Below are 26,729 nucleotides of genomic sequence, written 5' to 3'. Positions count from 1 at the left end.
CTACCGTGTTGCCTACAGATCATGGCTGATCTGTGACCTAACTCCATGTACCTGCATGAGGCCAATATCCTTTAATATCTTTGTTTATTAAAAATCTATCTATCTCAGATTTAAAATTAACAGCTGATCAATCTTCAACTGCTGTTTGTGGGAGAGGTCCAAACCTCCACCACCCTTTGAGTGAAGAATTGCTTCCTAACATCTTTCTTGAATGGTCTAGCCCTATTTTTTAGACTATGCCCCCTAGTTTTAGAATCTCCAACCAGTGGAAATAGTTTATGTTTACCTACCCTGTGTTTCCCTGTTAATATCTTGAATTTTTCACCCATTAAAATTGTAGTCAAAACAGGTCTAATTTGAGTGATCCCTCCTCACAATTCAACCCCGTAATCCAGGTATAATTTTCGTAAACTAAAGTTGCACTCCCTCCAAGGCCAAAATATCCTTCCTAAGGTGTGGTGCCCAGAAATGTTCACAGTACTCCAAGTGGGGCCTAACCAGGGTTTTGCTGCAGCATAACCCATGTGTCTTTATATTCTAATCCTCTAGATAAAAAGGCTAGCATTCCAATAACCTTTTTGATTATTTTCTGCACTTGTTCCTGCATCTTAAGGACCTATGCATCTGAATTCCCATGACTCTTTTGGACATCCACTGTACCTAACCTCTTTCCATTTAGAAAGCACTCTGCTCTATCCTTTTTTGGTCCAAAATGGATAACTTCACACTTGCTTACATTAAATTCCATCTGCCACAACTGTGCCCATTCATCTCGTCTGTCAATATCTCATTCTAATTTCAATGTACCACGAGTCACCTACTGTCCATTAGAGTAATTATCCATCATCCTCATTCTCAGTTGCCTGCCACTCAACCAATTTCCTTCACCATGTCAATAATTTGCCCTCAACTCCGTGGGTTTCCACCTTAGTTAACAGTCTCCTGTGTAGGACTTCATCAAATACCTTCTGGAAGTCCATATCAATGACATCTATAGAACATACAGTTCAGAAGGAGGCCATGCGGCCCATTGAGTCTGCACCGACCCACTTAAGCCCTCACTTCAACCCTATCCCTTTAACCCAATAACCCCTCCTAACCTCTTTGGACACTAAGGACAATTTAGCATGGCCAATCCACCTAACCTGCACGTCTTTGGACTGTGGGAGGAAACCGGAGCACCCGGAGGAAACCCACGCAGACACAGGGGAACTTGCAGACTCCGCAGTGACCCAGCAGGGAATCGAACTTGGGATCCTAGCGCTGTGAAGCCACAGTGCTAACCACTATGCTACCATGCTGCCCTATAGACATTCCACTGTCCAATACCTTAGTGGCCTCTTCAAAAAATTCAATAAGATTAGTCAGGCATGACTTTCCCTTCACAAATCCATGCTGGCTCTCCCTGACCGACCAAAACTTTTCAAGGTGTTCAGTTACCCCATCCCTAAATATAGACTCCAGCAATTTCCCCACCACAGACGTTGGGTTAACTAGCCTGCAATTCCCTGGTTTCACCCTTTTACCCTTCTTCAAAAGTGGAGTGGCATGTGCAATTTTCCGATCAAGAGGGACTATTCCAGAATCTAGGGAACTCTGAAAGACTATAGTTAGGGCATCTAAAATGTGCTCCCCTACTTCCTTTAACACCTTCAGATGGGAACTGTCAGGTCCTGGGGATTTGTCACTCTTTAATTCCATTAATTTCCGAGTTAGTGATGCTGCACTTACGTTAATTGTGTTAAGTTCCTGTCCTCTAATGGTTATTAATTTTTTCGGGAGGTCCAGCAAGTTATCCTCCTTTTCTACTCTAAACACTGAGGTCAAGTAATTGTTCAACGTGTCTGCCATTTCCCCGTTATCACTGACGATATCTCCATTTTCAGCGTTTCGTGGGCTACATTGCTCTTCATCACTCACTTTCCTTTTATATAACTAGAAACTGTCTTCTTATTAAGGAGGACCAAAAAAATGGATGTTATTCAGAAAAGGGAATTGCTATGGTGAGGGACCAAAGGCCTGGTTAAGATGCTCAAGTTTTGAGGAAATTTGCAAAATGTTGAGAAGTTCTCAGAAAATCTCAAAATGGAGCTTAACAACCAACAATCTGCTCTTTTCAGAAATTATCTCCTGGGACTATTTGTTGGTTTGAACTTTCAATTGCTTTCAGAGGTGGCTAAGTCAAACAAGGTCAAAGAATGCTCTGAAGGCAGTGGGTTAGCCCTGTTGCCTCACGAATCCGAGGTCCCAGGTTCGATTCCAGCTCTGGGTCACTGTCCGTGTGGAGTTTGCACATTCTCCCCGTGTTTGCATGGGTTTCGCCCCACAACCCAAATGATGTGCAGGGTTGGTGGATTGGCCACGCTAAACTGCCCTTTAATTGGAAAAAGTCAATTGGGTACTCTTAAATTTTAAAAAAAAGAATGCTCGGAAAGCAGGAACACTGATATTCACATATTATTCAGCCATTGCCTCATAAATGTTTAGTTTCAATTCGAGTGCAACAGTGTGCTCTTAAGCACGCAGAAATATCAAAAGCAATATGTAAACTTATCCAGAATACGAACTATAATGTCAAAGAGTTTCCTCTCAAATAGAAGCTCTAGCCTATATAAGATCTAATTTACACCACAAGTTTAGCACTGGAGCAAAACAGCTTAAGCTTTGCATAGATACTAAATTATGTGATGTAAATCAGAATTTTAAAATGAATTAATGTGAAGTCGAGTAATCAGTGTATCTAGGTAGCCTTACCACTGTAACCACAGTGGTGTAAGAAAGCAAAACTGCTGTGCACTTATACTAAGACTGTAACATCAATCTCTTTTCAGATGCATCAGAAAGGAAAACCAAACATGTGTGTTGCATTGCATCAGATTTACAAGTGAAGTTTTGAAGTTTGTCCAGGAATTAAGTGTTCTTACAATGGAGATTGGAAATTGTGGCAACAATTAGGATGGGAGAAATAATGTGAAATATTCAAGTGTTTTCAGAAATGCTGATAACATAAATTGGCATTGTTGGCTTTCTTAATGTCTGACCTGCTTATTTCACAAGCGACTCGTCCTTTCATTTCAATGACATCAGACGAAGTGGCAAAGCCTAATCGCCTGATCACTCGTTTACGGCATTTCAGTTCATCCATCTGCAAAACTGTTCGAGCTTTCTTTAGCTCTCGCTTTGCTGCTTTGATATCCCCAGCAATCTATATATAGAAACATATGAATACATGCAAGTAAAATTTAATAGGGGGCATGATCGACTAGGTGGTGCAAATCTCAAAGCAATTATTTATCAAGTGGGTGTCAATGCTTTCAAAGTTTAATCAAGTTTTTCACCATTTTATAGGACACATTCTTGTTTATATTTCATGTCAAAGGCATCAAAACTGGAAAATATTACAGATGAACAACTTTTAAGTAAATGGAAAGCCAGGAAAAAAACTGGAGGAGGAAAAAAACTAAGAGGAGTTGTCTGTGGCAGGGTACAGGGCAGGAGTAATTAAATTACAAAATTGGTGATGGTGCAAGGCAAAATAAGGTGATATTGAGTGAAGTATTAAAACAAGAGATAGGTCCAGAGGTTGGTTATTTAATGGTCGCAGCAGAGCAGCAGTTAAGAAGCCAATCATGGAATATTGCTACGGCAAGGCTTCCCAAACAATGTCCCAGGGAAGAAGGAGGTTCTGTTGGATATATCCAGGGGTCCTTCGGTAGGTCAGGCTGATATATAACACTTTAAAAATACTGTAGAGCTGCTCATCCAATAAAAGGTTGGTTTCTCCATGGATTGGCTGCAGGTAGGCTCATTGGCATAGGTTTTCAGAGATCTAGAGGGAGGGAGAGAATGGACAGGGGAGCCAGGCAGAGACCAGGAGACTGAACTACAGCGGATGGTGCAACCAGGGAGAGAAAATGGCAGAGCAACAGGCAGACCAGATAATGGAGAGAGATACAGCAGACAATGGAGTCATAGGAAGGGTGGGTGATGCGTTGGGATGGGCGGCGGCCATGGGATGAGAGGGGCGGCGGCCACTGGGCAAGGGAGGCAGCAGGCCGTGGAGTGAGGGAGATAGCTGGTTCTGAGGCAGGAGTAAGAGGAGAGCAAGAGGAAGAACGGAGACTACAGGCATGTGAGAGGGAGAGGATAGTGAGTATGTGTGTATGTGTAAAAACAGAGGTATGTATTTGAGTTGGAGAGAGGGAGTTGAAGGTGTGTGAGAGAGAGGGGAGTTTGAATGTGTGTGAGAGAGAGACAGCGTATGTGAGGCGAATGTGTGAGATTACGTGAGTGAGAGATCAGTATGTGTATCGATGTGAGAGAGCAAGAGGGGAGAGTATGTGCATGTATGAATGAGTGAGGTGTGTGAGCGAGTGAGACAGACATGGAGAGAGGTGTGTATTTTGCGTGAAAGGTGTGCGCGCGAGAGTTGAGCATATATATTTGTATGTGTGGTGAGTGAGTGGTCAGAATCTGTGTGTGAGAGAGAGAAATGAGAATCCAGATCTTGAGCAGCACTAATATTAAACAAAACAAGCAATATCGCTCCTCCCATTAAGAACGATAAAAATAACGACTAAGTACTTTGTTAAAGAAGATAACTTTTTAATTAATAGACACTTAAAAGAAATTTAATAGTACTATAAACTTGTTTTTGAATGTCTGTACCTATTACACAACAATCAATTTTTTGTAGTTTAAATCAACAGAACAAAAATGTTTCTTACGGGGTCCGTAGGACCATAAGATATAGGAGCAGAATTAAGCCATTCGGCCCATCGTGTCTGCTCCACCATTCAATCTTGGCTGATATGTTCCTCTTCCCTACCTCCTACCTTCTCCCCATACCCCTGATCCCCTTATTAATCAACAAATCCCCTAATTAACAGCAGATTTGTGCTTGAGATGCTGTTACCTATAGGGCCACAGACCAAGAGCTGGAAGGTTGAATTAGACAGAATAGCTCTTTGTTAGAACATAAGAACTGGGAACAGCAGGAGGAAACTTAACCTCTCCAGCCTGCTCCACCGTTCAATATGATCACAGCTGATTTCATCATGGCATCAACTCCACCATCCTGCCTGTTCTCCATAACCCTTCAACCCATTACTAATCAAAAATCTGACTAACTCCTCCTTAAATTTACTCACTGTCCCAGCATCCACCGCACTCTGGGGTAGCGAATTCCACAGATTCACGACCTTTTGGGAGAAGTAGTTTCTCCTCATCTCGGTTTTAATTTGCTATCCCTTATCCTGAGGCGATGACCTCTCGTTCTAGAATGCCCCACAAGAGGAAGCATCTGCTCCACATCTACTTTAGCCATACCTTTAATCATCTCTTATACCTCAATTTGATCTTCCCTCATCCTTCTGAACTCCGGGTCATATAGGCCTAAACTGCTCAATCTCTTCATAAGTCAAATCCCAGAATCAATCTAGTGAGCTTCCCCTTAACAGCCTCCAATGCCACTATATCTTTCCCCAAATAAGGCAGGAATATACGTATTCTAAATTTCCCCTTATATGTCTGCCACTGCTTCTCTATTGATCTATCCGGTATACAGTTGTCCTTGTCCACCTAACCTGGCTCAACCTTCTTGAGAGCCAATGTTTCAAATCTGGACGACAAAGATAAAGAGTCATCTAGACTCAAAACGCTAGCTGCCTTTTCTCTCCACTGATGGTGTCAGACCTGCTGAAATTCTCCAGTATTTTCTGATTTTTTTTCTCCCTTTTAAACTGGATGTGGATTTTAATCATATTGAGGTTGCTGCTATCGGGTGTCCTTACACCGAGGTTATTAATTAATCCTGTCACATTATATAATACTAAGTCTATATAATACTAAGTCTACCTGCCCTCTCTTTGGTTCCAGGACACCATTGTCTCAGAAAATCTCTCGAAAGCATTCTAAGAACTCTTCATCCAGGCTACTACTGCCAATCCACTTTGTCCGGTTTATATGTAGATTAAAGTCACCCATAATTATTGCCGTTCCTTTATCGCAAGAACCCAACATTTATGATGCCAGAAGTTTATATTTGATACCCAAGGGTAGCACATGGCACAGTGGTTAGCACTGCAGTCTCACGGTGCCGAGAGCCCAGGTTCAATCCCGGCTCTGGGTCACTGTCCATGTGGAGTTTGCACATTCTCCCCGTGTTCGCGTGGGTTTCGCCCCCACAACCCAAAGATGTGCAGGGTAGGGCCATGCTAAACTGCCCCTGAATTGGAAAAAATTAACTGGGTACTCTAAATTATTATTTTTTTTAAAATATTTGATATCCATAAAGACCATTTATAGCCATTATTAAAATAATGTTGTTTCCTCACAAATAACATATTACTCAATGTAGGTCCCTTACCTGGGCTTTCCTCTCGCAAAGCTTGTAAACAGTTTCCAAATTTGAGTCATTGTGCATAGAATGTGAATACATTCTATGCTCAAAAGCCTCTATTTTCTGGATTACTTTTTTCAGTCCCTGATCCTTGATTCCCATATCATCAATTGGATCCAGTAACGGTACACCATCAGGAAATCTCTTCTGTACTTCCTAAAATAAACAGAAATGTTAATAACATACAGGGCTATAAAGCTTTGGCTTTGATTTTCCTGACCCACTGTGGCAGAATCTGCCACAGGTGCAGTTGGCATCCAAAAGTCCATTGACATTTGGCAGGATTGGACAATCCAAGCATCTGGTGGAACTGGAAAATCCTGCCCTTACATTTCATATGGATTTTTAAAAAAAATCTTCTGCCCATTTTCTCAAACATGCTTGCACTCATTTAAAGTTCAATGCAGTTTAAGTAAGAAACTGAGATAGCTGGGGTGGGACTGGAGCTAGAATCCATGGCTCTCAAATAAACTGCTGGATAAAATAATTTACCTGTATTGATTTCAAAACACTTTGCCTATTGTCCAATGATCTCAGATCTTTTGGAATATATAGTCGTACACTACTGATGGCTGTTATTAAATGAAGTAGGATGGGAACAACCTGTTGAATAAAGAAGAAATTATTATGACAAAATTACATTATAGCCAAGTACACAGAATACAAAGATATGCTCAATCTATTGGGATTTGATGAATTAGGCAAAGGATATAACACATACGAAAAAAGATATGAATATCCTGCCTCATCTACGCTTCCACTCATATGTGTGAAAGAAAATGCGCACAGAAACTCATTGCTGAATCAAACAAGAATGGATGATACAAGATAAAATAAGGCAAGGTGGCAATTGCTTTGTCACAATTTAACCATGCAAACTTGGTGCACTGATACAATCCAGCATGGATTTAATATGCACAGAAATTGGAAAATGTTAGGGCAGCATATTGGCACAGTGGTTAGCACTGCTACCTCACGGCGTCGAGGACCCAGGTCACTATGAAGTTTGCACATTCTCCCCGTGTCTGCCTGAGTCTCACCCCCACAACCCAAAGATGTGCAGGGTTGGTTAATTGGGCAAGATAAATTGATTGTCCTTAACTGGAAAAAAGAATTAGATACTCTTTAAAAGTGTTAATCTCACATAGTCTGCCAATTAATGATTTGTGCTTTGTTTTTGCTGCTTCATGCATAAAGTGATGTCGAACAACTCAGGTGCCCAAGTCTCTGAACATGCATCAGTGATGTAAAAAAAGGATAAGCTAATTAGATTAAAAACAAACAGGGGCAAAAAAACACCTGGCCATATCTTTATATGTAGCTATATATGTGGGGGTTGGAGGTGGAAGAGATGGGAACAGTGCCCAAAACTGCTTCATTTATCATAACTAATTTTCTATGCTAACATGTATATTGTAGGTCCCTATACTTGGCACTTGCCGATTTGCACTTAACTTCTTTGGACTTAACTCCCTCTTCAGCAAGAGCAAGAACATTCCATGTTGTAAAGACAGTTAAATTCCTTAACCGCGTTTCTCAAGAGCCTGGTTTGGAAATTCTGAAGAATTAGTCTGAAGACGATGGATCACTTTTGGACACAAATATTATCCCCAAAAAAAGTTACACATTGAATGAATAGGTAAAGCAGGAGACATATATAGCATGGGACTTGGAAGATAGATGACAAAGGGAAAATGTGACTCATATAAAGATAGAGATGGGATAAGTATAATAAAATGTCAGAGACATTTTTTAAAAAATGTGCATGTAAAGTGCATGAATGCCAGGGAAGGAATCAGTGCAAGACAAAGGATATAGAGATAAATAATTCAAGAGCAGTACATAAGTAAACAAGAGGATTTTTAAAAAATCTGTCTGGAAACAATACCACAGACGACAGAAAGTCTTTAAAACTTAGATATGCTAGCAATTTTTTAATTAACAGTTGTCTGGTCACCTGGACGCCAAAGATAAAAACAGGGTATGAAAACCTTCCACCGTTTCAATGATGTGCACTTAAAACTACTTGACACTGATGCGCAACTGTCAGTTTCATCTCACCAGGAGCACAAAATTCACATATCAATACATATTCAACCCAAAAAGCTGCTGGAAGTATGTCTTCAATTTAAGTTAAATATTGAACAATCAGTGTTTAAGATCTGGATGGTCCCAGATCTCTACTGTAATAAGCAAATGGCAGCATTACATTAATATTGTTTTCAACTTAGCTGAACGGAACTGCAATCCACAAACCTGCATTTCCCCTTTGTCCCCTGGTTTTGCTGGTTTAGCTGCTCCTGATGCTGCAAGCTTCACACTGTCTTTACTGCAATGCAACAAAACTTCCACCACATACAAAGGATCTAGGTCACCAGTGTTAGGCTGTGAATATGAACAAGGATTGAGAATTGTAACCAGAGCTGTAATTTCTTTCAGTATATTTTGTGCATAGTTTTCTATTACTAGTGGTCTGCAAATCATAGAGAAACTAAACATGTGAATAAAACTACCAAGTATTTTTAGAAAGAGTAGTTAATGGAGCAGCAGCAGATGGTTAGGCCCCGAACACAACTCTGAGGATCCCCTATAGCAATACCATGGGAGTGAGATGGTTGACCTCCAACAACCACAATCATTTTTCTTCCTGCTTGGTATGAATTCAAGCAGTGGAGAGTTTCCCCACCAATTCCTACTGACTTCAGGTTTGGTTTGGCTTCTTGATGCTATACTTGGTGATCAAATGTTGCCTTATTGTCGAGGGCAGTCACTCTCACCACACCCGAGTTCAGCACTTTTTTCCATGTTTGGGCTGAGACTGTAAAGAGGTCAGAATCTGGGTGGCCCTGGTGGAATCAAAGCGTCAGTCAGCAGGTTTTTGCTAAGTGCGAATTGATTGCACTGTCAATGACACATTCCACCACTTTGCTGATGGAAACTAGACTGATGAGGTGGCATTTGGGCAGGTTGGATTGTCCTTTTTGTGCACAAGACATATCTGGGCTGGTGTTGTATATTGCTGGTGTCGTATATTAACTGAAACAGCTAGGTTAGTGGTGTGGGTAGCTCTGAAGCACGTCTTCAATACTGTTGCCGGACTGTCAGGGTGCACAGCCTGCATAGTATCTCGTGCCTTCAACCATTTCTGATTTCACATAGAGTGAATCAAATCGGCTCCCCGTGTTTGCGCGGTTTCGCCCCCACAATCCAAAAGATGTGCAGGGTAGGTGGATTGGTCATGCTAAATTGCCCCTTAATTGGAAAAAATGAATTGGGCACTCTAAATTTTAAAAAAATCTGAGAAATGCATAACCTGCATAAAGCATGGTCCGAGTGACAGATATCTGACCAGCTGTTCTGTTTCATGGTTTCATTGGGGGATAAATGTTGGCCAGAACAACAGGCAAATTCTTATAGAAAGAGACAGATGAGAGAGGGGGAAAGATATACCTTATAATGTCTCAAATGAGCTATATCTGCCAGTTAAACATATTAGCCGCAATTGTTCTCCTTCAGCTTTAAGTGCAAGGGACATACTTTAAAAAAAAATTTTCAATGGGAAATAAACATTGCTGGTTAAGTCAGCATTTTTATTGCCCATCTTTAATTACCTTTAGAATGGTGGTGATGAGCTGTTACATATTGCACGTTACTGATAACAATAAGCTTTTATCAATCAGTTTGTTTCGCATTTTGCATTTCTGAAGCAATATAATGCTTAAACAAGTCCTTCAAAAACATTGTTTTCAGTGAGCAAATTATCCTCCGATAATGATGAAATTTTTATATACTTTATTAATCCAGCCGTTTACCTTAACGTTAGATTTCTTATTAAAATTTATGATAACTCCCCAACCAAAGTCATCTTCATCATTTTTCACCTGAAAGACAAAAGATTATTAAAGATTACTTAAAATTCTGTTTGTTTCTAAATATTGTACATTAAATAGTCAAACTAATGATGTATGTCACTGACAATCCAGAAAACAAAATTTTAAAAGCACAATTACTGTCAAATTTCCCACTTTAGAACAAACAAACAAAGAACAAAGAAAAGTACAGCACAGGTACAGGCCCTTCGGCCCTCCAAGCCTGCGCCGACCATGCTGCCCGACTAAACTACAATCTTCTACACTTCCTGGGTCCGTATCCCTCTATTCCCATCCTAGTCATGTATTTGTCAAGATGCCCCTTAACCGTCACTATCATCCCTGCTTCCACCTCCTCCGGTAACGACTTCCAGGCACCCACTACCCTCTGTAAAAAAATTTTTTAAAAAACTTGCCTAGTACATCTCCTCTAAACCTTGCCCCTTAAACCGACGCCCCCAAGTAATTGACCCCTCCACCCTGGGAAAAAGTCTCTGACCATCCACTCCGTCTATGCCCCTCATAATTTTGTAGACCTCCATCAGGTTGCCCCTCAACCTCCTTCATTCCAGTGAGAACAAACCGTGTTTATTCAAACTCTCCTCTTGGCTTATGCCCTCCATACCAGGTAACATCCTGGTAAATCTCTTCTACACCCTCTCTAAAGCCTCCACATCGTTCTGGTAGTGTGGTGACTAGAATTGAACACTATACTCCAAGTTGGGATTGTTTACGTTTGCATAGGTGCGTCCGAGAAGTCCCCCAACCAGGCTGATCACACGGAATGCAAGAGGGCTAAATGGGCCGGTTAAGAGGGCACGCGTGTTCGTGCATTTGAGGGGACTTTAGACGGATGTGGCAATGTTGCAGGAGTAAGTGACCAGGTCGGACTAAGGAAGGGATGGGTCGGACAGGTTTTCCACGCGGGGCTGGACTCGAAGACAAGAGGGGTGGTGATCCTGATTAATAAACGAGTTCATAAGGAGGATGTTGGGGAAGATCCAGACCTGGATTCGCATAAGCTAGTTATTTTGGGGGGGGGGGGGGGGTTTGAACACAGTCATTAACCAAGAGCTAGACTAATCTAGCTCAAGGGCAGGCAGGATGCCAGCAATGGCAAAGGAGCTGGGGGGTGGGGGGCTCCCATGGAGATTTGGGCGGCCGAGAGTGAAAGTTTTCTTCCACTCGCATGTGCATAAAATGTACTCCCGCATTGACTTTGTTAAATCCTGAACAGGGCTTTACTGGCTGGGGTAGTGGACAATTGGGTACTCAACGATCACGGATAATGCCCCGCACTGGGTTGACCTGCAGGTTAGCAAGGAGAGTAGCCAGCGCCAGCACTGGAAGCTGGACGTGGGACTTTTAGCTGATGAGGTGTGTGGGCGGCTGACAAAATGTATCCAGAAGTATTTGGAAGTCAACAACACTGGAGAGGTTTCAGCTGCGGTGGTCTGGGAGGCGCTGAAGGCGGTGGTTAAAGGGGAGCTGATCTCGATAAGGGCCCACAGGGAGAAGGCAGACAGAGCAGAGACGGACCAACCAATAAAGGAAATACTACAGGTCGACAGGAGGTATGCAAAAACCCCAGAGGCATGGTTTCTAAGGGAACGACTGAGGCTACAGGCGGAGTTTGGCTTGTTAACTACAGGGAAGCTGAGGAAGGTGAGGGGTGCAATTTATTAATAAGGGGAGAAGGCCAGCAGAATGCCTGCGCTCTAGAAGGCCAGCAGCTTAGAAAGCGGGAGGTGGCCAGGGAGATTGGGAAAGCAAGGGTCAGAGATGGCAACCGGGTCGGAGATTCAGCTCGGGTCAATAAGTCGTTTGAGGAGTTCTACAGCAGACTGCATGAGTCGGAACACCCAGCTGGGCCGGAGGGGATGAGACAATTCTTAGGGGGGCTGAAGTTCCCGAAGGTTGACGAAGAGTTGGTAGAAGGGCTGGGGGCCCCAATCGGGTTGGAAGAGATAGCAGGTGGGCTGAAGACCATGCAGTCGGGTAAAGCCATGGGACCGGATGGGTATCCCCTGGAGTCTAACAAACAGCTCTCTAGGATGTTGGGGGCCACTGCTGATGAGGACATTTAATGAGGAATGGAGAGAGGGGGGCTGCCCCCAACGATGTCACAGGCCACTATCTCATTGATCCTGATGCAGGATAAGGACCCAGAGTTATGCGGGTCCTACAGACCGATCTCCCTACTAAATGAAGACGCCAAATTGTTGGCTAAGATCTTGTCCTCCAGGATTGAGGACTGTGTCCTGGACGTGATTGGGGAGGACCAGACAGGATTTGTTAAGGGGAGGCAGTTGGCAGCCAACATAAGGAGGCTTTTGAATCTAGGACAAAAGTTCGGCACAACATCGTGGGCCGAAGGGCCTGCTCTGTACTGTATTTTTCTATGTTCTATGAATGTTATCATGATGCTCCCAGAGGGTAGGGACGGAGAGGTAGTGGTCGCAATGGACGCAGAAGGCATTTGTCCGGGTGGAATGGGATTATCTGTGAGAGGTATTGGGGCGGTTTGGATTTGGGCGGGGCTTCATTGACTGGGTCAGGCTGCTGTATCAGGCGCCTGTGGCAGGTGTTCGGACGAAAAGGCTGACATCGGGCCATTTTAGGTTGCACCGGGGGATGAGGCAAGGATGCCCCCTCTCCCCGCTGTTGTTCACACTGGCCATAGAACCGCTGGCAATTGCGTTGAAAGCCTCATAGGGCTGGAAGGGACTGGTCCTGGGAGGGGTTGAACACAGTCTCGCTATACACGGACAATCTGATCTCATCTGTGTCGACCCATTGGAAGGAATGGAAGAAATATGGGGATTCTGGCCGGTTTTCAGGTTATAAATTGAACATGGGGAAAAGCGCGATGTTCACAATCCAGGCAACGGGGCAGGAGAGGTGACTGAGGGAGTTGCTGTTTAGAGTGGTAGGGGGAAGCTTTCGGTACCTAGGCATCCAGGTGGCGTGGGAATGGGAACGGCTGCACAAGCTTAATCTGGCCTGAATAATCGACCAAATGAAGGAGGCTGGGAGGGTACAGACAGTGTAAATGACGGTTCTCCCGAGATTCCTGCTTGTGTTTCAGTGTCTCCCCCATCTTTATTCCTCGGTCCTTTTTTAAACAGGTCAATAAGGTGATCTCGGACATTGTATGGGCGGGCAAGACCCCGCAAGTTAAAAAGGGGATGTTGGAGCGCAGCCTGGGGGAGGGCGGGCTGGTGCTCCCGAACTTCAGTAATTATTACTGTACGGTGAATATAGCCATGATTAGGAAGTGGATAGTGTGGGAGCGAGTGGAGGGGGCATCTTGTAAGGGCACTAGTTTGGGGGGGGGGCGTTGGTAACGTCACCTCCGCCCTTCCCGCCGGCACGCTACTCGACTAGCCACGTGGTGGTCGCAGCCCTGAGAGTCTTGGGGGCAATGGAGGAAACATGTGGGAGCATCGGTCTGGTCCCCAATTTGCAATAGTCACCGGTTTGCCCCGGGGAGGTTAGATGGAGGGTTCCGGAAGTGGCAGAGAGCAGAGATCGAGAGGACGGGCGATATTTTTATAGAAGGGAGCTTTCCCAGCTTGAGGTAACTGGAGGTGAAATTTGAACTGACAGGAGAGAATGAATTTAGGTACCTGCAGGCGTGTGACTTCCTACACAGGCAGGTCTCAACCTTCCCACTCCTACCACCAAGGGGGATATAGGACAGGGTAGTTTCCAAAGTGTGGGCGGGAGAAGGGAGGGTTTTGGACACTTGGGGTCAGAGGAAATACAGACTGAGGAACTGATACACAGATGGGAAGGCGTTAGGTGGAGAGTTAAGAGGATGGTCTCTGGGCAGATGCGTTGAGCAGAGTCAACGCGTCCACAACACGTGCCAGGCTGAGCCCGATATAGTTTAAGGTCATTCATCGGGCCCACATGACAGTGGCCCGGATAAGCAGATTCTTTGGGGTGGAAGAGCTATTATGAGTGAGTCCACTGTTACAATAACGGAAACAGATTTTGCAATTGCTGTGAGGTGTGCAATGTCACAGTTAACAAGTGGTCTGGCTTCAAACCTTTGATGAACAGCCTATGGTAAAGAATTTGTTTCGGCCTATTCAAATGGCTGTGCTTACAAGGAACTGGATTCTCAACTTCGTGACTCGAGGTTAAATTCCTGTTTCAATGACATTGCTCTTGCAGGACTGGAGTGGGCACAGTAAGAAGTATCACAACACCAGGTGAAGACCAACAGGTTTATTTGGAATCACTAGCTTTCGGAGCGTAGCTCCTTCATCAGGTGAGTGAAGATGTAGGTTACACTTACACAACATATAAAGACTAAGCCAATGATGCAAGATGATATTTTGAATGTGAGTCTTTGCACATAATTAAGTCTTTACAGGTCCAGACGCTGCGACTTAGTTACGTGCAAGACTCACATTCAAAGTATCATCTTGCATCATTGGCTTAGTCTTTATATGCTGTGTTAGTGTAACCTACATCCTCACTCCTGCTGCTCTAAATCTTCTAACAGCAAGATAATTAGGAGGATGAAAGCGCAGGTTTTTAAATACCATGCAATTTTTTCCCTCCATTTAGTATTTAAATGTTGGCATTCCCCTATGTATTAATTAAAAATGGTATGCAAGGGGAAAGGTGTAACTTTTAAAACCTAGGCTTGAGTGGAGGTCCAGTAGAAGCTCGACACCATGAAAAGGCAGTGTGCCGAGTTGGCACTCTTCCACCAGCTTATATATTAATTTTCTCCACCTCTGGTGTAGCATGGCTGCAGTGTGTACGGCAGCAACTCACGTGGATAGCATCTCCCAAATGTATGACCCCCACCACAGAAACCACCACTTTCAATTTTCTCTCCAGGACAAACACCACGATGACTTGGAAATATCTTGGTGTTCCTTCATAAATTCTTTCATTGTTATGGGGTCAAAATCCTGGAACTCCGCATCTAACAGAATGTGGAAGTACGTTCAGCACACAAACTGCTGTGGTTCTAAAATGCAGTTCTCCACCATCCGAACTGCAAATAGGGAAGGGCAATACATTCTGTCATGCCCACGATGTCCATATCTCATCAATGGAACGGGTGCCATGTTATTTTCTATTTCACACACTGAAAATTGCCATTCAGCCAAACTAGTTTAAGCAGTTTACAGTCCAAGTGAGTCTTAATTCATGCTGGTTAGACAATGAAATACAAAAGAAAGCTGAAAGGTGTTGGCGAAGGGCAGGATTGAATAGAATAATGATGGAAGAAAGCAACAAAGTTGAACGGGCTGCTTGGTTCATAGCCTCCATGCATGGTTTGCTGTGGGTTGTGCCAATATCCCATGCTGGAATTCAAAGCAACATAAACATAATCACAAATATATCTCTGATGACTACCTTAAGCATACCTTAACAAGTCTGCCTGGCTGAAGAAATGGTAGGCAGTATTTTGGTTTGTGTATGTATTCCTCAATTTCTTTGCCCAGTTTAGCCAGCTGCTGCCTTATTTTGTAGTAAGTGACAACACTCTCTTCATTGGGAATTTCAATTTCATTATACTGCACTTCCAATACTTTGACCCCTGTAAGACACACAAAATAATGAGTTAAACAAGATGAACTACATTTACATATTTTTCTTTGTTTGTGGGATTGCTCACAAGGCCAGCATTTACCAGCCCTTCCTAATTGCCTCTGAGGTGGTAGTGAGTTGCCTTCTTGAAGCACTGCAAGTCAATGTGGTGTAGGAATACCCATAGTGCTGTTGGGAAGGAAATTCCAGGATTTTGACCGACTGACAGAGAAAGAACATTCGACTTGGAGGAGAACTTGCAGATGGGGCGATGCTAGAATGTTCATGACCAAGCTCTCGAACCACTTCATAGTAACAGGTGTTGTGGACCAAAGACAAAGGCGTGTGTTAACACTGCTATTAAGGATGCGAATGGTGGGTGGCAGCGATGACGTAGGAAGCCGCACATTTGGGAGCTCCCGATTCAAACTGACTTTTCGGCTCTTTTTAGAGCCCAAAATTGAATTTTTTCGACGTCTCCCGGTGGGAGACGGTGTGGTGATCACTTTCTCCACATTTTATGACTCGAACTCGGAGTGGAAAGGGGGAAAAACGGCAGCAGCTCCCCAGAAAAAACGGGGGAAGGATTCCAAGATGGCGGCCGGCGGAGCACCAGAGGAGTGGAGGCTGTGGGCGCAGGAGCAGCAAGCTGCTCTCCTGCGCTGTTTTGCAGATTTTAAGGCTGAGGTGCTGAGCTCTCTGCAGGAAACAAATAAAAAGCTTTCGGAGATTCAGACGACCCAGGGTGCTGCCATCCAGGCGTTGCAGGCGCAGGCCGCTGAACGAGAGGACAAGGCCATGGTCCTCGTGAGTAAGGTGGAGGGGCACGAGGCACTCCATGAGAAGTGGCAAGACTGCTTCGAGGAGCTTGATCACCGCATGAGGCGGAAGAATCTGAGGATCTTGGGCCTTGCGGAGGGGCTGGAGGGGTCGGATCTGACAACCTACGTGGCCACGATGCTGAACTCGCGAGTGGGGGCAGGATCTTTCCATCTGCCCTGGAGCTGGAGGAAGCCCATAGAGGTTCCACCGGTTCAGTGATCGGGAGTGTGTGCTGCGCTGGACCAAGAGGGTGAAGAGCAGCAATTGGGAGAATGGGGTAGTACGGATCTACCAGGATTGGAGTGCGGAGGTGGCTAAGCGGCGGTCCGGGTTTAATCGGACGAAGGAGGTGCTCTTTAAGAAAATAAAGTTTGGAATGTGGGTAACTTATTTGGAGCGGCATTATTATTTTGATTCCCCGGAGGAGGCGTGGGCCTTCGTGTGGACGGAGAAGCTGGACTCGAACTAGGGGTTGGGGGTTGCGGGGTCAGTTGTAATGCTTTATTGCTGGTTCCTGCTGTTGCTGTGTTTTTTCTGTACTTTTGTAATTTTGATATGGTTATTTATTGGGGTGTTGTTCTGGTTTTTGTTGGGGGGCATTGTTTGAGTTTTGTATTTTACGGGGGGGGGGGCTGGGGGGGTTTGTTGTATTCTGTATAGCGTTGGGGATATGGAGTGGGGCTGGTATTTGGGAGCTGCGTCAGAAGGGTGTGGTGGGGCAGTGCGAAAGTGCGGGCTTTCCCCTGGTTTCCCGCGTTGCAGGGCTGGGGGGTGGAGATGATGATGGGGGGGGGGGGGGGGGGGGGGGGGGGGGGGGGGGGGGGGGGGGGCCTTAACTGGTTCCTCCCCGCGCTGGAGCGGTGCCTTGAGGAGTGACAGAATGGGGGATGATCCCACTCTGGGAGGGGTCGGATTTTTGGCGGGAGTTTCCGGGGTCAGCAGAAGTTAGCTGACCCACGGAAGTACAATGGAGGACGGTTCGTGGCTAGGAGGGTTCCGCGCCGGGGGGGTACCGGGTTGCTGCTGACAGGGTCAGGAAGGAGCTGGTGTGGGCCGAGGGGACAGAGGTGAGGTGTTGTCGCCGTGGGGACTGGGTCGGGCGGGGGGTGCTGGCCTGGGGCGGGCAGTCGACGGGGGAGGGGGCGGGACTCCCTCTGATCCGGTTGGTCACCTGGAATGCGAGAGGACTGAATGGGCTGGTGAAGCGGTCTAGGGTACTTGCTCATCTGAAGGGGCTAAAGGCAAATGTGGCAATGCTTCATGAGACCCACCTGAAGTTGGCGGACCAGGTCCGTCTGAGGAAGGGGTGGGTGGGGCAGGTTTTCCACTCCGGGTTGGATGTGAAGAACCGGGGAGTGGCGATTCTGGTGGGGAAAAATGTGTCGTTTGAGGCAACTGAGGTGGTGGCGGATAAGGGGGGTAGGTTTGTTATGGTAAGGGGCAGGCTACAGGGAGAGAAGGTGGTACTTGCTAGTGTGTATGCCCCAAATTGGGATGATGCGGGCTTTATGAGGCGTATGCTGGGACGTGTCCCGGATCTAGAGGCGGGAGGTCTGATTATGGGGGGAGGACTTCAATACGGTGTTGGATCCTTCACTGGATTGGTCCAGTTCAAGGACGGGTAGGAGGCCGGCGGCGCCCAAGGTACTGAGGGGGTTTAGGGACCAGATGGGAGGGGTGGACCCATGGAGGTTTGTGAGGCCGAGGGCACGGGACTATTCTTTCTTCTCCCATGTACATAGGGTTTATTCTCGGATAGACTTCTTCGTGGTGAGTAGGGGTCTGATTCCGAGAGTGGAGGAGGCCGAATATTCGGCCATTGCAATCTCCGACCACGCTCCGCATTGGATAGAGTTGGAGATGGGGGAGGTGCGGGACCAGCGCCCGTTGTGGCGGTTGGATGTGGGGTTGTTGGCGGAGGAGGCGGAGTGTAGGAGGGTCCGGGCAAGTATTGAGGGCTACCTCGAGGTGAATGATACGGGGGCGGTCCGGGTGGGGATGGTCTGGGAAGCCTTGAAGGCAGTGATTCGTGGGTAACTGATATCCACCCGGGCACACAGGGAGAGGAGCGAGAGGAGGGATAGACTGGTGGGGAAGATGCTGGAGGTAGATAGGAGGTACGCGGAGGCACCAGAGGAGGGATTGTTGGGGGAGAGGCGCAGCCTACAGGCTAAATTTGATTTGTTGACCACTAGAAAGGCGGAGGCACAGTGGAGGAAGGCACAAGGGGCAGTGTATGAACATGGTGAAAAAGCGTGTAGGATGCTGGCTCATCAGCTCCGCAAGCGGGATGCGGCTAGGGAAATTGCTGGAGTGAGAGATAAGAGTGGGAATGTGCTGCGGAAGGCGGTAGAGGTGAATGAGGTCTTCAAGGACTTTTACGGGGAACTGTACCGGTCGGAGCCACCGGTGGAGAGGAGGGGAATGGAGAGGTTTATCGACGGGCTATCTTTCCCGAAGGTGCAGGAGGAGCAGGTGGAGGGGTTGGGGGCGCCGATTGAGCTGGTTAAGGGGATCGGGCAGATGCAGTCAGGGAAGGCGCCGGGGCCGGATGGGTTCCCGGTGGAGTTTTATAAAAAGTTTGTGGACCTAGTGGGCCCCTTGCTGGTGCGGACACTTAATGAGGCGTGGGAAGGGGGGACTTTGCCCCCGACGATGTCGCGGGCGCTGATTTCTTTCATCTTAAAGAGGGACAAGGACCCCCAGCAGTGTGGTTCATACAGGCCCATATCTCTCCTTAATGTGGATGCCAAGGTGCTGGCAAAGATCCTGGCCACCAGGATAGAGGACTGTGTGCCAGGGGTTGTACACGATGACCAGGCAGGTTTTGTTAAGGGAAGGCAGCTGAACACAAATGTGCGGAGGTTGTTGAATGTCATCATGATGCCGGCGATTGAGGGGGAGGCTGAGATAGCGGTGGCGCTGGATGCGGAGAAGGCCTTCGATAGAGTGGAGTGGGGGTACTTATCGGAGGTGTTGGGGAGGTTTGGATTTGGTGAAGGGTTTATTAGATGGGTGAAGCTGCTATATGAGGCCCCGATGGCGTGTGTGGCCATGAATGGGAGGAGGTCGGAGTACTTCCGGCTTTACCGAGGGACCAGGCAGGGTTGCCCCCTGTCCCCCTTGTTGTTTGCATTGGCAATCGAGCCGTTGGCGATGGCGTTGAGGGATTCAGGGAGGTGGAGGGGTTTGGTGCGGGGTGGGGAGAAACATAGGGTGTCGTTGTATGCCGATGACCTGCTACTGTATGTGGCGGACCCGGTGGGAGGGATGCCGGGGGTGATGGAGCTGCTCGCTGAGTTTGGAACCTTTTCAGGCTATAAACTAAATCTAGGCAAGAGTGAGGTGTTTGTGGTGCACCCTGGGGACCAGGAGGAGGGAATTGGTAGGCTCCCACTTAGGAGGGCAGGGGAGAGTTTTAGGTACCTGGGGGTGCAGGTGGCCAGGGACTGGGGGACTCTTCACAAGCATAATTTCACCAGGCTTGTGGATCAGATGGAGGAGTAGTTCAAGAGGTGGGACATGCTGCCATTGTCGTTGGCAGGGAGGGTGCAGTCCGTAAAAATGACGGTGCTTCCGAGGTTCTTGTTCCTCTTTCAGTGCCTGCCCATCTTCATCCCCAGGGCCTTCTTTAGGAGGGTGACTAGCAGTATTGTGAGCTTCGTGTGGGCACATGGGACTCTGAGAGTGAAGAGGGTTTTCCTGGAGCGAGGGAGGGATAGAGGTGGGCTGGCGCTGCCCAACCTTTTGGGGTACTATTGGGCAGCCAATGTGTCAATGGTGCGTAAATGTGTGATGGGGGGGGGGGGAAAGAATGGAGATGGCGTCTTGTAGAGGTACGAGCCTGGGTGCCCTGGTAACGGCGCCGTTGCCGCTCTCTCCTAAGAGGTATACCACGAGCCCGGTGGTGGCGGTGACCCTAAGAATCTGGGGTCAGTGGAGACGGCATAGGGGGGAAACAAGGGGCTCGATGGAGGCTCCATTAGGTGGAAATCATCGGTTCATCCCGGGAACACTGATGGGGGATTTAGGGGGTGGCAAAGGGTGGGCATCAGTAAATTGAGGGACCTGTTTATTGGCGGGAGGTTTGCGGGCCTGGGGGAACTGGAAGATAAATTTGGGCTCCCCCAAGGGAACATGTTCAGATACTTGCAGGTAAAGGCGTTTGCTAGGCGACAGCTGGAGGAATTTCCTTTGCTGCCCTCGCGGGGGGCGATGGACAGAGTGCTTTCGGGGGTGTGGGTCGGAGAGGGGAAGGTGTCTGACATCTATAAGGTAATGCAGGAGGTGGAGGATTCGTCAGTGGAGGAGCTGAAGGCTAAATGGGAGGGGGAACTAGGGGAGCAGATAGAGGATGGGACTTGGGCGGATGCCTTGGAGAGAGTCAACTCTTCCTCTTCCTGTGCGAGGCTTAGTCTCATCCAATTTAAGGTGCTGCATCGGGCCCATATGTCTGTATATGGCGGGATTTATAAAATTGGAGACGGTCAAATTTGCCCTGAGAGTGTCTATTTTTTTTTTCCTATGGTTATTTAACTTAATATTGTGTTAACTTAAGTTGTTGTTACTATGTTTTGTTGTTCATTAAGGATGGGCGAATGTTTATGACTGTTACCATTATTGTTATTGTTGGTATTTTATTGCAGTTCTTTGTTGTTATATAAATACAAAATTTTTCAATAAAAATTATTTTTTTTAAAAAAGGATGTGAATGGTAGGGCAGCACGATGGCACAGCGGTTAGCATTGCTGTCTCATGGCGCCGAGACCCCAGGTTTGATTCCGGCTCTGGGTCACTGTCTGTTGGGAGTTTGGACATTCTCCCCGTGCTTGCGTGGGTTTCGCCCCCACAACCCAAAGATGTGCAGGGTAGGTGATTGGCCATGCTAAACTGCCCATTAATTGGAAAAAAGTATTGTGTACTCTAAATTTATTTTAAAAAAGGATGCAACGGGTGGCAAAAGGTAAGACAGTCAAATGTGTTAATTAGAGAAGAAAAATCAGTGCTCAGTGTGAGTAAAACTGAATTTGTCTTGCTTTTATATAAACATTATTGAGACAGATAAATTTCAAACAAACCTAAGAGATAGGAGCAGGAGTAGGACACTCGGCCCTTCAAGCCTGCTCTGCCATTCAACATGATCATGGCTGGTCTGATTGTAACTTCCTGCCTATCCCCAGTAACCTTCCAGCCCCTTGGTTTATCAAGAATCTATCGTGCCCTGCCTTGAAAACATTCAAAAACTTTGCTTCCACTGCCTTTTGAAGAAGAGAGTTCCAAAGACTCACTATATTCTTATCTTTTCCTTACATGTCCAGGGATACGAAGGTTAGGTGGGGTTACAGAGACAGGGTGGGGGGAGTGGGCCTGGGTCGGATGTTCTTTCAGAGGGTCGGTGCAGACTTGATGGGCTGAATGGCCTCCTTCTGCACAGTAGGGATTCTACGATTCTATGAAATGAGCGAACCCTTATTTTATTGTTTGTAAATTTAGAATACCCAATTCATTTTTTTCCAATTAAGGGGCAATTTAGTGTGGCCAATCCACCTAACCTGCACATCTTTGGGTTGTGGGGGCGAAACCCACGCAAACACGGGGAGAATGTGCAAACTCCACATGGACAGTGACCCAGAGCCGGGATTGAACCTGGGACCTCGGCGCCGTGAGGCAGCAGGGCTAACCCACTGCGCCAACGTGCTGCCCTCGAACCCTTATTTTTAAACAGTGATCTCTAGTTCTAGATTCTCCCACAAGAGGTAACATCCTCTTTGCATCCCGTCCTGTCAAGACACCTCAGGATCTTATATGTTTCAATCAAGTTGCCTCTTACTCTTCCAAACTTCAACGGATACAATCCTAGCCAGTCCAACCCTTCCTCATAAGTCAACCTGCCCATTTCACCTATTAGTTTAATAAACCTTCTCTGAACTGCTCCTAATGCATTTCCATCCTTTCTTAAATAAGGAAATCAATCTTGTACAGAAGGAGCCCAACACCGCACTGTTCTAGTTGATTTCAGATACCTTAAGAATCTGGTTTGAGTGGTTGCTGGTGGTACAAAAGTCTGTGAAAAATTGATCTTGAATGAGGCGACCATTGCTGCATGAATTCTATAGGCTGAAAAACTATAAAGGCAATAGGACCTACTTCTTTATCTTTCAAGCCCTCAACCACTGCCATCTAGAAGAACCAGGGCAGCTGATACTGAGCAACACCATTACCTGCAAGTTTTCCCACCAAGTCACTCACTATCCTGACTTGGAACTATATCACTGCTCGTTCATTGTAACTGGGTCAAAATCCTGGAATTCTCTCCTTACAAGCACTGTGGGTGTACCTGCACTCCAGGGATTGCAGTGATGTGACAATGCAGCTCACCACCATCTTCTCAAGGGCAACTAATGAGTCTTTATGAGTGTCACAAATAGGATTACATTAACATTGCAATGATGTTACTGTGAAAATACCCTAGTCGCCACACTACGACACCTGTTCGGGTACAAAGAGGGAGAATTCAGAATGTCCGATTCACGTAAGAAGCAAGTCTTTCGGGACTTGTGGGAAGAAACCAGAGCACCCAGAGGAAACCCATGCAGACACAGGGAGAACGTGCAGACTCCACACAGACAATGACCCAAGTCGGGAATTGAACCCGGGTCCCTGGCGCTGTGAAGCAACAATGCGAACCACTGTGCGACTGAGATGCCCTGTTTGACTAGCAGATATAGCTCATTTGAGACATTATATGGTACATCTTTCCCTCTCTCTCATCTCTTTCTTTCTATAAGAGTTCTCCTGGTGTTCTGGCCAACATTTATCCCCCAACTAATACCAGGCCCTTGGAGCTGTGAGGCAGCAGTACTAACCAATGTGCCACCGTGCTGCCCCTATTCGCCTTTGACCTGTTCTGGTAGCCAGAGTGTTATTTTAAATGTTTTTATTGGATTTTCATACTTTATATTCCACAATTCATAAATTACAAAACCAACCAAAAAGGGGAAAAAAAGAGAAACAGAAATCAATACATATATTTACAAGCACGTGTCTTCCCTACAACTGTACCATGACATCCCCCCCAACCCACCCCCTTCAGGCAGCATACATCTTTTACAATCCCCAATATGACCAGAGCACATATTTACAAGCATCTATTTACAATTTGGTTTGGGCTTTAGCTTGCCCTCAGACCAGTCCCCTGTACATCTTGTTCTCTTTGCATGCCTTCACCTCCCCAACCATTCTTCTCTGGCCCGTCTGTGTGTGTTCTGCCCCCAACTTACTGTACTAGTTGCTGGCTAAGAACAGGTCTTGAAACAAGTTGGTGAATGGCTCCACGTCATGTGGAAGCCTTCTTCTGACCCACTGATGGCAAATTTTATTTTCTCCAGACTGAGAAATTGCGCCAGGTTGGATAGCCAGTCTACAGCCTTGGTGGTGCTGCTAATCGTCAGCCAAGCAAGATTCTCCGTGGGCGATCGGGAAGGCAAACGCTAGGGGTTGGCCCCCCTTCCATGAAAAGCTCTGGTTGATCTGTTACCCCGAAAACCACCACTTTTGGTCATGGCTCCACCCTCACTCCCACTTCCTGGACATGGCTTCAAAGAAGTATCTGATGAGTCTGGGGCACGTCCAGACCATGTTCATGTCATTGGCTGGGCCTCCTTGGCACTGTTCACATTTGCCCTCCACCTCCAGAAAGAACCCACTCACTCGGGTTCCGGTTGGGTGCGCTCTGTGCACCACCTTTAGCTGCGTTAGGCTCAACCCTGTGCATGTATAGGTGGAGTTCGCCTCGCGCAGTGCTTCAATCCAGAGTCCTCCCTCACCTCTATGCCTAGTTCCTCCTCCCATTTTCTCCTAGTCTCGTTGGGGGGGGGGTATCTCCTCCAACAGGAGCCTGTACATGTCCACACGTTTCCCTTCCCTAGGTTGCCCGTCTCCAGCTATTCTTCTACTAATGGGTAGATCCCTCTCAAACTACATCCACAAGGTCTTTTTCTACAATTCGACAAACTCAATATTGCGTGTGTGTGTGCCTGGGGAGGAATCCAAAAAAACTGGCCAGCCACACCAGACAGAGTATGAAGATGGATGAAGGAACCGGGAGCAGAGTTGGTGAAGATGGAGGAGAGTTCCTGCACAGGGACGTCCCTCTGAGCTTTAGAAGCAGTCGCTCTTCCATCCCCCTCCTCGGCTGCCTCATGGCGCCGAGCTCCCAGGTTCGACCCCGGGTCTGGGTCACTGTCCGTATGGAGTTTTCACATTCTCCCCGTGTTTGCGTGGGTTTCGCCCCACAACCTAAAGATGTGCAGGGTAGGTGGATTGGCCACGCTAAATTGCCCCTTAATTATAAAAAATGATTTGGGTACTCTAAATTTTGAAAAAAGTAATAATGAAAAAAATATGATGGATGCCACCTTCAAAAGGTTGAAACAGGACGAGGGAACTCTGACGTTCAGGGACATGACAAGGGCGATAGAGTAGCGACCCCGGGGGAACTCACGGAGAGGTTCCAGTTGCCAAGAATGAAAATGAAATGAAATGAAAATCGCTTACTGTCACGAGTAGGCTTCAATGAAGTTACTGTGAAAAGCCCCTAGTCGCCACATTCCGGCGCCTGTCCGGGGAGGCTGGTACAGGAATCGAACCGTGCTGCTGGCCTGCTTGGTCTGCTTTAAAAGCCATCGATTTAGCCTGGTGAGCTAAACCAGCCCCAAGAGGAAAGGACCCGAGATATATTCAGGTCAAAAACATTATCCACAAGGAAACAATGGCGCCAGGGTATTAATACGGCTATTCCAGTTCAGTTTCTGATCAAAAGTAACCCCCAGGATGTTGATTGTGGGGGATTCAGCGATGGTAATACCACTGAATGTTATGCGGCGATGATTAGATCCTCTTTTGTCGGAGGTGGTCATTATCTGGCACTGGTACAGTGCAAATGCATTCCTAATGCAAATCTACTCCCATTAATTCTTTCAACAAAAAAGGTCAGCGTAATTTTGCACGAATAGCGGTCACAACATATACAAGTGTTAGTACAGAATTATAGAATGATTAAAACATGGGAGACTATGTTCCCACGCCTTTCCACGAACCATGAAAATTTTCTTCTCTTCAGATGCTTGCAAAATTTCCTTTTCAAAGCCAGGATCGAATCTGCCTCCACCCACACTTTCATGCAGTGCATTCCAGATCATAACCACTTCCACAATAAAAAATGTTTCTCTTAGTCAATCACTTTAAATCTCTATCTTCTGGTTTTTGACCATTCTACCAACAGGAACATTTTCTCTCTGCTTACTCTATCTAGACATTGACTCTCACCAACTTTTACAGATGCACCATAGAAAGCATCCTATCTGGCTACATCACAGCCTGGTATGGCAACTGCTCGGCCCAATACCATAAGAAACTACAGAGAGTCGTGAACACAGCCCAGTCCACCATGCGAACCCGCCTCCCATCCATCGACTCCATCTGCACCTCCCGCTGCCTTGGGAAAGCTGGCAGCATAATCAAACACCCCTCCCACCCGGCAGATTCACTTTTCCAACTACTTTCATCAGGCAGAAGATTAAAAAGTCTGAGAACATGCACTAACAGGTTCAAAAACAGCTTCTTCCCTAGTGTTAACAGACTCCTAAACGATCCTTTTACCGACTGATCAGAACTCTTCACACATCTCTCTACTGAGCAGTACGCCACTCCTGTGTGCTTCACCCGATACCTGTGACTGTGTATTTACATTGTGTATTTTATGTTTGCCCTATGCATTTTTGTTTCATGTACAGAATGATCTGCCTGAACTGTATGCAGAACAGAACTGTACGCAGAACAATATTGTACCTCGGTACACGTGACAATAAGCAAGTCCATTCCAAATCCAATCCAATTCATGATTTTGACACTGCCATCAAATCTCATCTCAACCGTCCCATATTGAAGGAGAATAACTGCAGCTTCTCCAATCAATCTGCATAACTGAAGCCACTCATTCTTCAAAACATTTTTGTCAATCTTATCTCCACCCTAATATCTTCACATTGTCCTGAAAGTGTGGTGCCCAGAATTGGACA

At 46.3% G+C, this 26,729-nt stretch overlaps 1 protein-coding gene across 1 annotated transcript in view; it reads right to left on the bottom strand.

Annotated features, from left to right (window-relative positions):
* mtrex (Mtr4 exosome RNA helicase) overlaps positions 1 to 26,729 on the bottom strand; it is a 187,309-nt gene that overhangs the window by 45,234 nt on the left and 115,346 nt on the right. The window contains exons 17-22 of the mRNA XM_038790909.1: positions 15,666 to 15,838; positions 10,213 to 10,281; positions 8,657 to 8,785; positions 6,893 to 7,003; positions 6,368 to 6,556; positions 3,042 to 3,205 (exon numbers count right to left, since the gene is read on the bottom strand). Of these exons, the coding sequence (XP_038646837.1) occupies positions 3,042 to 3,205; positions 6,368 to 6,556; positions 6,893 to 7,003; positions 8,657 to 8,785; positions 10,213 to 10,281; positions 15,666 to 15,838 (835 nt within the window). The remainder of the gene's footprint in view (positions 1 to 3,041; positions 3,206 to 6,367; positions 6,557 to 6,892; positions 7,004 to 8,656; positions 8,786 to 10,212; positions 10,282 to 15,665; positions 15,839 to 26,729) is intronic.

The sequence above is a fragment of the Scyliorhinus canicula genome, chromosome 3 (assembly GCF_902713615.1).
Source record: "Scyliorhinus canicula chromosome 3, sScyCan1.1, whole genome shotgun sequence".
Classification (NCBI taxonomy): domain Eukaryota; kingdom Metazoa; phylum Chordata; class Chondrichthyes; order Carcharhiniformes; family Scyliorhinidae; genus Scyliorhinus; species Scyliorhinus canicula.
The sequence above is the reverse complement of the archived record's forward strand: the minus strand, read 5'-3'. Positions and strand labels throughout refer to the sequence as shown.